The sequence below is a fragment of the Juglans microcarpa x Juglans regia genome, chromosome 1D, assembly GCF_004785595.1.
Source record: "Juglans microcarpa x Juglans regia isolate MS1-56 chromosome 1D, Jm3101_v1.0, whole genome shotgun sequence".
In the NCBI taxonomy this organism is placed as follows: Eukaryota; Viridiplantae; Streptophyta; class Magnoliopsida; order Fagales; family Juglandaceae; genus Juglans; species Juglans microcarpa x Juglans regia.
In genome coordinates, this window is record NC_054594.1 from 48,627,384 (window position 1) to 48,639,288 (window position 11,905).

The 11,905-nt window shown below is 35.0% G+C and overlaps 2 protein-coding genes and 1 non-coding gene across 3 annotated transcripts; 1 reads left to right on the plus strand and 2 right to left on the minus strand.

The window, feature by feature from the left end:
- Nucleotides 1-1,617: 1,617 nt before the first annotated feature.
- On the minus strand, nucleotides 1,618-4,977 carry LOC121248323 (eukaryotic translation initiation factor 3 subunit F-like). Its single transcript, XM_041146799.1, has 6 exons — nucleotides 4,594-4,977; nucleotides 4,116-4,195; nucleotides 3,442-3,671; nucleotides 2,645-2,766; nucleotides 2,262-2,375; nucleotides 1,618-2,126 (listed from the first exon to the last, which is right to left on the minus strand). Exons 1-6 carry the CDS (start codon nucleotides 4,813-4,815, stop codon nucleotides 2,037-2,039), a joined length of 858 nt encoding a protein of 285 aa, XP_041002733.1. The 5' UTR covers nucleotides 4,816-4,977; the 3' UTR covers nucleotides 1,618-2,036.
- Nucleotides 4,978-7,973: 2,996 nt separating this feature from the next.
- Nucleotides 7,974-9,698, minus strand: LOC121248158 (probable aquaporin PIP1-4). The gene is made up of 4 exons (XM_041146570.1): nucleotides 9,251-9,698; nucleotides 8,718-9,013; nucleotides 8,489-8,629; nucleotides 7,974-8,368 (listed from the first exon to the last, which is right to left on the minus strand). The coding sequence occupies exons 1-4, from the start codon at nucleotides 9,597-9,599 to the stop codon at nucleotides 8,276-8,278; spliced, it is 879 nt and encodes a 292-aa protein (XP_041002504.1). The 5' UTR covers nucleotides 9,600-9,698; the 3' UTR covers nucleotides 7,974-8,275.
- TRNAK-CUU lies at nucleotides 9,079-9,151 on the plus strand. The gene has a single exon. It is a non-coding gene; the product is annotated as a tRNA-Lys (tRNA).
- Nucleotides 9,699-11,905: the final 2,207 nt, after the last annotated feature.

Consider the following 11,905-nt stretch of genomic DNA (forward strand, 5'->3'; position numbering starts at 1 on the left):
TATGACTAGTGAGACCACAATGAGTGCAAATTGGTTTAGATCTTTGTTTTTTATAGTTTTTGACATTTGTTGCAGGAGCAGCTACATTCTTGCTAAACAAAACAGCGGATTCAGACAACACAGAGCATCCCACAACCTTTCTTTGCTTCTCTTCTTGTAAAGTAAGAGATAAAACTCTATCAATGGAAGGCATCGGATCCATTATGAGAATTTGTCCTCTGATGTGTGTAAAAGAATCATTTAACTGCATTAAAAATTGAACAACATATTCATTTTGATGTTGATCAATTACTGTTTTCGAAGCTCCACGAGAACAACTTGGTGTGCAAGAACAATGTGGAATTGATTTCATGGAGGAAAATTCATCCCATAAGGCTTTCAATCTTGTGTAATAAGAACTGACAGATTGTTGATCTTGAACTAAAGAAGCAAGATCTTTCTTGAGTTGAAAAAGGCTAGGGCCATTACCTTGTGTGAATCTTGTTTTCAGAATTTTCCAAACCTCTTCAATAACAAAAGTACTGATAACACTAGTAGCAATTTCTCGTGTAAGAGATTTAAGTATCCACGAAAGGACCATGTTATTGCATCGAAACCATTGAATATACAATGGATCAGATTGTGCAGGGCAATTCCATCTATGAAACCTGTCTTGTTCTTGGCATTGAGAGCTGTCACCATTGATCTACTCCATGTGTAGTAATTGTCACCATTCAAAGGTTGAGACACCAAGATCGATCCAGGACTTTCTCCATGATGAATATAATAAGGATTGAAGAAATTCTCAAGTGAAGAATTTTGATGATGATGATGAGCAGAAGTCGAATTATTATTCATATTAGAGTTCACTTCTTCTTCTAATATCTTATCAGATTTGAACAAAAGAAAGAAATGGAATACAAGAAAGAATAGAGAGCAGAAAGATCTTGGAGAGAGAATTGTTTCGAAATTGTATTTGATAAAACTTGCTTTGTGTACAAGTATCTGATGTCTGTTTATACACGTACAGAAAGAGTAACTAACATAACTACTGATAACTAACTGCTATACACGTGTAAGATTAACTTTGACTTATATAATTTAATATATCCATCTGCCATTCTCAAATTTCAAAAGACAGATAATTATCGAATTCTACTTATCATCTTCAATATCACGTATCGATATGTAATTTATCTTTTACCATTCTATTTAAACACATAAATATGTGTATTTAAATAAATAAAAAATGAAAAAAGACATATCAATAATAGATTTCTCTTTCACAAAATCATTTGGACGATCTGTACCATACCAGCTACAATGCCAGAGAGCACTTCCTACAGAAGTAGCAATCACTTGACATAAACACACCCATCTCTGATCAGGCTATACGCCAAAATTACAAGAATAAGGTTCAGGTTTAAAGTTTTAATGATACATGACCCCTTTTACAACCCTTTTACCCTCGTATAAAAGTCTTAATGTTATTTTTATAAATTATTTTATAAAAATATCCCTCCTTTAAGACATAATTATATAAAAACTTCTAAAAAAAATTATATGTCTATCATTTTCCTAACCCAGAATTGCCAAGCAACTACGAAAGCATATCAATCAATTAAACACGACGTCAAATACGTGACTAGGTTTCTCGTTAACTGCAGGAAAGCAACTGTACATGTACGATAGAATCATAGATTTGAGTGGTTTTGTGGAAATAGTCCTATCCACATTTAACATTCTAAGAAACTTACTAATATTAATAAACCCAGCGAAAAAAAAATTAAAGAAAATCTCGGGAGCATTCTTATACCAGAAAAGAAACAATAGTACTTGATCTCGACCACAAAAATTTGCTCCAGATATAATTCAACCGCCGCAAAAGGACTCTTCTTTCCTCAAATCAATGATACCCCGCCTATTCAAAATCATGCAACATATCATGACTCTCTCCGAATAAAAAGTCAGCAACTTCAAAGTTGCCATACATCACGTACGGAACACTTGGTAAATTAAATTTTCTTGGCACATGGGTTCCTTCAGACAGATTCGCACTACAAAATCTGAGCAGCTGTGTTCAACTTTTCGGCTAAGCTGAGCTGCGTCCTGGTGATGCTTGACAAATAGAGCAAGAGAAAATTGTCCTGCAAGGGAAAAGAAAAAGGATTAAATTCACCATCAGAACAACAGCCAAATTGGATAATCAGTTGAATAGTCAGTTAGTACATTTACTTCAATTCTAACCTTAACGAAGGTATTAACCTAATATATTTAATTACCTGTAGACTGTTATTTACAAGTTTATCCAAAGCTGATGGTGACAGTTTGGGAAGGGACGATACAGTTTCTGATAAAAATCTCCCTATACTGTTATCTGGAGCTACATGCCCATCCTGTGAAGAAAAACATTTATAATCTTAAACAAAAACGAGGTGATCAGTAACCTCAAGGGGTGGTGTACTGATCCTGAGGCGAGCCATACAAAACAAACTCTGCATTCACACTCTGGAGCCATTGGGCTGGGAAAATTTTTCATTGAATTACCCAAGCTGCACTTGTTGAAAACTCCCAAGATTATTTAGGACTTTGTCCCGGGCACCCGGTGCCAAAATAAATAAAAAAAGACACATGATCAATAATTGAGAAGATATTGCAACCTTACCATAACATTGTCAACATATTTGTGGACATCATCAATTAAAGCTAATAGCCTTTCCATTGAAGCTTCCATCCCTTCTAAATCATTTGGGAGTTTGTCAACCGTTCTTGACTTTACGATATCAACTGCCATCATGAAATTTATTCTTGATCAAAGTTGCATCAAGATTATAAGTCCAATCAATCACACATAGATTTGCATCAGACTACAACACATCATCACTCAAATGATCAACGAGCCCAGAAAAATATAACTGAATCCCTTCGTTTCTTTTTTTTCAAGCCTACAATGTACTCCAATAATGGTGTGCCTTTTAAAAGGAACAAAGAGACTTTTTCATCAACTACGAAGACTTTTTCAGCACATGTAGACATTATGTTAAGGGCTTGTTTGGAAAAAATTTTCATCCCAAAATTTTCATCTCATCTCATCTCATCTCATTCCATCTCTTTCCAAAACATCACTCAAAACACAAAAACTTTCAAACTAATCATTAAGATTTTTTCAAACTTTCAAACAAAAAATAAAAAACAATTCAATCTTTTCAAATCTCCAAACAAAAATAATATTAAAAGACTATATTCTAACAATATTTTAACTTATAATATTTTTTATTCAATTTTGTTTTCTCTCCTTTCCCAAAACCTCATAAAACATTAACTCAAACTATCTCATTACTATTCACAAACTATCTTACTACTATTCACAAAATTTTCATCTTATCTCACTCCCCAAGCTTGTCCTTAGTCTTCTGTCATGAATTGTTCAAAAGGAATGAGGAACTAAAAGTGAATTCTTACATCCAACTCGTTCAGCTTCAACCATACGAAGATCAAGAGGAATTTCCTGGAATTGCGCAGCAAGATGCCGGTCTCCAAGAGACAAAATGAAAGAAACATACGCTTTGATTGTTCCCTGTCCATTCCTGAATCCTGTGTCAACAGTCAGATGAACAGGATTGGGAACTTCTCTAGAATAAAACTCGTGTATGAGTGCACTACCACCAGTGACACCAAGACCAGTTGAATACCTGCATACATTAATTGTTTCTATAAGGTACCAAAGAAAGATTGCAACCAGCTCATACAAATCAAAACTCCTTTGACATAAACCCCAAATTAATCCAAAAAGCAGCCAAGCAGGAGTCAGTTCCTGTCCATTTTCAAAACACGAGAAACCAAAAGCTCAAAAGTAGCTACATTTTAGTTGATATTTTGATATTAAGAGGATTTCCCAAGCTTGGGGTTGGACAATTTTTTTTTATTCTTTTTCTTTCTAACAAGTTGTTAAGACATGAACTTCATTTTGACCTTTGATAACGGTTCACATCGATCTGATACCAAGTAAATTTCCCCGTATAAAATCCTCCTCCTCTCGCACCCCTTTGTTAATCTGTATTTTGCAGCTTTGAAATAGTTCCTAGTATTATCAACAACTAAATATTAAAAGAGTAAAAACGTAACGTGCCATTTACCATCCAACAATGACTTCCTTCGGATTCACTTTTTGGTGCGATGCTAGGATATTGTGATGGTACTCGATATCCAAAGCAACCTGCAATTCAAATTTGTTTTTTAAAAAAAAAACAAGGAAAATGCGAAAGAGCATGAGAAAACATGAATATTGTTGATGTGTGGGAGCATTATCAGTGACTATCGCAAGCATAGATAGACTGTGCAAGGTCTTTAAAACCAAATACTGAATCGGCACTTCTAATTTGACAGTTAAGACACGCTAAGTTGGCATAAAATCATTTCCCAAAAATAAAACCTTCAACTGATAAAATACGGCAAATTCATTCAACATCCTAAGTCAGGTCCCGATTAATCAATTTTACCTTTCTGATTTTCTTTTTCTTACAGACCAAACAGTAATTATACAAATCTTAAAATCCAAGATAAATATTATAATAACGCAAGTTCGATGTAAATCTCATGGGGAGGGAGGGAAACCTGGTCGGAGGACTCGTTGTGTGGAACGGCATAGGAGTTGCGGATTTCAACCGTGCCGTCGGAAGAGACCGAGCCAAGGAGGGTACCGATTACACGCTCGGCTTGGTCAGGACGCCTCACGTAGCAATCGCAGATGTTGAAGATAACTAGAGGGTGAACCCTCGCCGAAAAACTCGCCGAAGACGGTGTGAACTGCAGCACTGTGTGCTCACTCGTCGCCATTCTCAGCGCTCGGATTGTCTGGGTTCGGTTGGGCACGCCAACTGTGCACAGCGGGAGCTAGGGCTTGCGGAGAGTGCCGAGACGTTGAGAAAAGAAAAGATTGGAATTTGGTGCTAAACACAGAACACCGTTCGGTTATTGTTGGGCCACGAGCGGTGCTACAATGGGTTTCAGCCCATTACACATGATAAGATTGGGCCAGACTGTGATGCCCTGAGATAAACTAGCAAAAATATGTCCGGAATGAATGAATGAGATTATGGTACCCAAAGTTTTAGGTCTCATTTATTTTTGTAGATGAGATTAACTAAGATTAATATTAAAAAATTAAATAAAATATTTTTAAAATATATTTTTTTAATATTATTTTTATTTTAAGATTTGAAAAATATTGAATTATGTATTTTATTTTTTATTAAAATTTGAAAAATTTATAATAATGAAATGAGATGAGATGAGTTGAGAAGTTTTCTGAAAATAAAAGTGGCCTTAGTGAAAGATGAATAGAATAGATTTTCTGGCCCAGAAGTTTTATGGGATTTCTCTGAGTGGGGAGTGGAAAATCAACTCTAAATGCTTTGTTTAATATTAGGTTAAAGGGGAATATTGTTCTTCATTCAATATTTTGTTATTTAATTAAGTAATAGAGATATAAAACTGCTAAATATAAATGGAAAAGTAGTTGTGTATCATGTTCCCATTAGAATGAGTAGTATTATCATTTTCAATTGTCCTACCATTTACTTTGTAACAATGTTTTATATGCTATGAGCAAACCCGAGCCATATTAACTGCTACAGCGTGAATGGTTTATATGCTGTGACACATCATGCATTTGCAAGTCAATTGAAATGCAACATGCTCATTCTAACTCCCATTTTCATTAACGATCCTACCTACGTTTTACTGTGTTATAGGACTATGGCCCATTTGCCACCTTGACTCATTACCTTTTATGTATTTAGTCCCTCGGTTCATTTATGTTGAGAAATAAAACTTTGTTCCTTTTGTCAATAATCCGCATCTTGCATTAATATGTAAGCAGCTGAATGAAGCCAGTTATATATAGATTATAAGATTTTTACTCCAAATTTGGAAATGAGAATTATTAATTGATGCGCATTTAACATTCATAAAAGTGAGGAGGAAAATGGGACCGGGTGAACCAAGAGATTGGACTTCTTTATTTTGAGCAGGGGGAATCGAAAAAAAAAAAAAATGTCATTAATTAAGAGATGGTAGCTAGTTGTGAACTCAACAAAACTATATTTTCATCAAAGTTTAATTAGGTTGTATAAAAATTTATTGTAGTGGACTCAACAAAACTACAATATTTTTAATTTTGATAATTTTCACTGATCAAATCTGTTGAGTCTAAGTTACTGGCCAAATATTATTTTGACATAAAAAATTCCTCTTTTCCGCACCTAAATCCCAAATTGCCGTCTCCCACGATCCATTTCGTAACTTCTCTGCAATGTCTCTCACGACTCCGTCAAAGTTTTCAAATCAACCAAATTCAACATCAATCATATCAAGAACAATGTAAACTGAAGGTCTTTCTTTCTCTGTAATTGCAAATTCTTGATCTGATAATATAAATGTCATTTAGCACAACTGAAGACATCATAAGAATATTCAACTCAAAGACAATAGTCTGTAATCCCTTCACCATCTCTACATAGAGAGAGCTCTATGAAATTTCACTCTCATATGCTTTCAAAATTTTCGAGGGCAAAGTCAAAAATTTCGAGATTAGAATCCTAGCTTCCTATCAATAGAGAGAGAGAATAGTTTTTATAGATAATTTTGTGTATTTGTCAAAATTAAAATATTCAAACTACAATTAAAATTAAAATAAATGAAAAGATTAAAATTAATATTTTAATAGAATAGTAATAAATTTAAAAAATTTATTATTTAATATTATTAAAAAGTGATTAGCTAAATTTATAAATAAAAATGAATTTTTTTAATTAAATTTTAGTCAAATTTTATTGAGTGAGGTTGTAGTCCGTCAGATTTCGTAATCCAAAAGTTATTCAAGTAATTACGTATGCCGTGTGGATGCGGTTGTTTTGTACTATTTTAATAAATACTACAATATTCATATTTAAAAGAATCAGCTTTTTTATATCAGTTTTTTTTTTTTTTTTTTTTTTGTTTCACATAACAAGGATTTCATTCATCAACAAAAACACTACAAAACAATGGTTCAATAAACTGAGGGAAAGAATCTTCCCATACAGACATCTCTTCAACATGCCGTGCATATCTTGCTAGTTTGTGTGCATATCAGTTAATATAATAGTTATAAAAAAAATCAGTTAATGTAATAAGTGGTGATTATTGTTCCATTTTTATGTTTTTTTTTAATTTTTTTTATAATTTTAAACATTTTAAAAAATATAAAAAAATATTAATACATTAATAATCAATTCCTTAATTATTAAATAAAAAAAATTAAAAAAATTAAAATACATAAAATATCAAAATAGGAAATAAATTGAATCAACAAAGTAACATTTTTCTATAATAATATCAATATTCTCGCGTCACTGTGCTCAAGGCTTGTAACCATCCCGTCTTTATTTTTTTAATTTCCTTGATTTGACATTTGATCTAACAACCTAGATTAAGCATAATGGCAATTATTAAATAGTAAAAAACAAAATGGGCTATCTATATCACCACAGTAGGTGGGTGCAGGTAAATGCCCTTTCCGACTATAAGACAATCGAATGGAGAGTGGCTTAAAGAAAAGTAATATAACTCATCGCCCAAGAGCTAAAATGTACATTAATTACCCAACAGTGATGAGTTAAATTACTTTTACGAATACTAATTTACGAGCTTATTTTTGCCTTTTCTTTTTGTTGTACCAATCATGTTATTAATTGACTCCATTTCAAGGTTAAATATCAAATTATCTATAAATAATAACGAAATATTTTTTAAATAATTTATAAATAATAGTAAATTATTTATTGAATAAATACGAACTAGTCAGAAAATATCTTCCAGATTTCCAAACAGACCTTAGAATGAGGCCGATGACTATCACCCAACAGTCAAGATGAAAATGGTGCATGAACGAGCATGAATTCAGTTCTGGTAAGCAGTACACTGATCTGATTTATATAGTTTGGAACATGATGAGCTTTGAAGCAGTTTGCTCTTTGTTATTCTGCATTGAAAATACACAAGTTCACAGCCGAACAAACAAAGTCCGCCTACTAGAAATGGGGCCCATCAACAACCTATTCCCCTTTGAAGAAGAAAGACACGAAATTAAGAAGGAACTTTGAAAGAAGCATGCCACTATTACATATCTTATCTTTACCCACACATACACACAGAAATCTGGACAGACTTGGCTAGAGTGGTCTTTTAACTTGCAACATCAATGGCCACAAAATTTAAAGCATCACGGATTGTGCACGGTGAAGCGTCACTAGCTTCACTTTGACTTGAAGGGCATGGCTCTGATCACAACCTGGTGGTATAGAGCTGCGAGTGCTGCCCCAATGAATGGTCCCACCCAGAAAATCCACTGCTCAAGGAAAACGGGAATAGGTTATAGGTTATAGATTATTTAATATATATATATATATATATATATATATATATATATATATCAAGAGACGGGAGAAATCAGAATCAGATGGTTTACGTGGTCATCCCAGGCGCGGTCCTTGTTGTAGATGATTGCAGCACCAAGACTCCGAGCTGGGTTGATACCTGTTCCAGTAATGGGTATGGTAGCCAAGTGTACCAAGAATACCGCGAACCCAATAGGTAGAGGTGCTAAAATCTGATCAAGACAAAAATATATCAACCAATCATCATATTGAAAGAAGGAAAAAGAGAGAGAGATCAGAGCCAGAGGGGAGACTGCTTACAGGAACGTGGGAGTCCCTGGCGCTACGCTTGGCATCAGTGGCGGAGAAAACAGTGTATACAAGAACGAAGGTACCAACAATTTCAGCGCCAAGGCCATCACCTTTGGTGTAACCATTGGCCACAAAGTTGGCCCCACCATTCAACCTTACGTACTCGCCCTTCAAGAACCCCCTCACAACACCAGCACCACAGATGGCACCTAGGCACTGCATCACCATGTAGAACAACGCCCTCGTCAGCGACAGCTTCCTCGCCAGAAAAAGCCCGAACGTTACGGCTGGATTTATGTGACCCCCTGCCGCAATTGAAAAACAAAATAAAAGTAAATAATTTAATCATTTTACCAAACTAAAGGTATGAGCCCGTCTAGCTCAGTTGGTAGAGCGCAAGGCTCTTAACCTTGTGGTCGTGGGTTCGAGCCCCACGGTGGGCGCTGTTTTTGTTTTCCAGCACCGGATCCGGATGTCAGTCCCATTTAGATTTTAGAAGGCAAAGGAAAATAACTGTAAAATACAGCCGCATAATGTCGAACCTGAGATGCCAGCGGTGCAGTAGACGAGGGCGAAGATCATGCCGCCGAAGGCCCAAGCGATCCCTTGGATCCCGACATTTGCGCACTTATTTTTACCTGGGTCTACTGGCTTAACAACGCCCATCACCGTCAAAATTGTGATGTACAGAAACAGGAAGGTCGCCACGAACTCGGCAATCCCAGCCCTGTAAAAAGACCAAGAGCTCAGCTCCCCAGGCTCAAACAGTGGAGCCGGTGGTGGCTCCGTGTAGTCCTTGCCATCGTCCTGGCTCTGAGCAGCAGTCCCGATCGGTTGCCTCTCCGGGAACTTGTTGGCTCCCAATCTAACATCCTCTTCTTTACCCTCCATCTCAGCCCCGACTCCAAAGCTTTAGCAACAAACAAGTTGATTAGTGAGTGATCGTTTGATCTGCTGCGCCCAACGAGAGTGGCAAGCGGGTTGTGGAATTATATAAAGCAAAACGGGACCAGAGTTGCTGAAGTGAGCAGGAGAGGTGGTGGGACCATGTGGATGTTTTAGAATGAATTTATTTTCTTATCTAGAGGCCGACCCATCATTTTCACGACCTTTCATGTAAAAGTCTATTTTACCCTGATTTTTTCTTTTTTTCTTTTTTTTTGAAAGGTGGCCTACGCCAATCGCTGGTAGCACCGGCCGGGCACAAGCTCGTCCGTACACGTGCCGAGGTTGTATGAATAACTCCACCGTCCATGCTCTTAAAAATGGAGAAAAATTGTTAGATTGATTTTTCCAACTTTTCATGGACTACCAGTTAATCCCTCCTCCCTGTGACTGTATTATCGGCTGCATCTTCACATTCGCCTCGAGGAGTCATAAAAAGTTCAAATATAAATGTTAAATGTGAATACACATTTCTATATTAATAATATTTATTTGTTAATAAATAAACTTATAAATATATTATACACTGTTTATTGTTGTAAGATGAGTTATTTATATAACATTAAATATTTGATAAATATTATAGAATTTAGCGTATTTCATGTTCAATTTTAATCAGGATCTCTTTATCATCATCATTATTATTATTATTAACCTAAATCTTAGGTTCAACTCTATTTCATTGGCCTCAAGCTATACGTCAGAGCTTAATATTTTTTTGAGTTTCTTTGTAATATGGAAAAGGAATAAAATCCTAAAGGTGAGTGGATAATCATCACAAACATGAATTATTTTCAAGCTTATCCAAGAGATCCATGGTGGATATACGATTTTTTATACCCATGTCAATTAAGAGGTTGCTGAGTTATTAGTACGTGGGGCCAATTGTTATGGGCCAAAATATGGTGACGACAAATAGGTTATCGTTCTTTCTTTCAACATGGCTAGTAATAATCAATTCATCATTTGCCTGTTAAATGATCACTGGGCTTCTAATAGCCCTATTAATATTGTTTTTTCATACATATGAGGAGAGGAGCTAATGATTACTTGTTCACGGTGCAGAGGCCAGGGGCAGACATTCATGCCGGAAGTTTTGTTTGGATGAGAAGATTAATCTCTCATCCAGTAACGTGTCTTTTTATTACGGATGACACGTCCGGATAAGAAACAAAATAAAAAAATTTGATGTTATTGTCGCATGCCAATGTCTTCGAATCTTCTTTCAAATTACAGTCGAGACTCGCACCACAATTCGCATCTGTGTTAGAATCTGGATGGCAAAGCCGCCCCCACATTGGTGTGGCTCAAAGACAAGATGCACTTGTGCGAATTAGTACAAACCAGCATAGGGCCAGGGTTCTTTTCTGGACCACAGCACTACAGCAGCACTTCGATGGTTCGCTTCATAATAACAAAATAAATTTATTTTCTATTCTTTTAATATCTATTATTTCATCATTTATAGATATACAAAATTATTAATAGCACTATTTTGTTAAAAATTGTAAATGAAACTTCTATTAGATTTCCCAAGTTTTTATAACATTATTATTCAGTTGTATGGCAATTTAATAGTCTGTAATGGTCTCGGTTAGTCGGTTTGTCAGAACCTAATTGCATATTTATAAATACTGAATTTGTTTGTTAGCATATGAATTGAATGCTAAATTAAGTTAGGCAAGAAATAGGTGGATGACACTTACAGGACGGACAAGTATTCCCGAGTAAACAAAGAGAAAATTCTCGATCATTATCACATGGTGACGAAACACATCATAAAGTAGATAGCAATTATATATTTATTATTCTACGAAACAACCGCCTATTTAAGCTAGACCATAGCTTCTATCTGATACGGTCAAGTCGCGTTTGGTTTGGGCATTCTGGTGTGCGAATCCAAATGATTATCGATACTTTATTTTGAATGCAAACGACGTACATGACAAATACATTGAGGCACAATTAATTTATCACAATAAATTAATTAGCCCTCTTTAAAAAAAACAAAAAAAGCAAAATGTCTCTATACATTACCACCGCCCATGACGCACAGATTGAGAAATGTTTTTTTTTTTGGTACTCTAAATCCTATATCACAATAAGGATGATTTTTTTTGAATTATTTTCAGAGATTGAAGATTAGTTTTATAATCTTTACAATAAGTGTTATAATTGAAGGTTAGAATTATCACAATAAGGATGTTTTTTTTAGAGATTAGTTTATATTGGGTTTTGTAAATTATAAGTAT

What these genes read in the sequence shown, in the direction of transcription:
- LOC121248323 (XM_041146799.1), bottom strand. Translation starts at nt 4,815, where the DNA reads ATGGCGACGAGTGAGCACACAGTGCTGCAGTTCACACCGTCTTCGGCG. An exon ending in ACAACGAGTCCTCCGACCAG is followed by an intron (nt 4,196 to 4,593) that starts GTTTCCCTCCCT and finishes TTTGAATTGCAG; the next exon opens with GTTGCTTTGGATATCGAGTA. An exon ending in AATATGTTGACAATGTTATG is followed by an intron (nt 2,376 to 2,644) that starts GTAAGGTTGCAA and finishes TTTTCTTCACAG; the next exon opens with GATGGGCATGTAGCTCCAGA.
- LOC121248158 (XM_041146570.1), bottom strand. Translation starts at nt 9,599, where the DNA reads ATGGAGGGTAAAGAAGAGGATGTTAGATTGGGAGCCAACAAGTTCCCG. An exon ending in CTGCACCGCTGGCATCTCAG is followed by an intron (nt 9,014 to 9,250) that starts GTTCGACATTAT and finishes CAATTGCGGCAG; the next exon opens with GGGGTCACATAAATCCAGCC. An exon ending in CCAGGGACTCCCACGTTCCT is followed by an intron (nt 8,630 to 8,717) that starts GTAAGCAGTCTC and finishes TGTCTTGATCAG; the next exon opens with ATTTTAGCACCTCTACCTAT.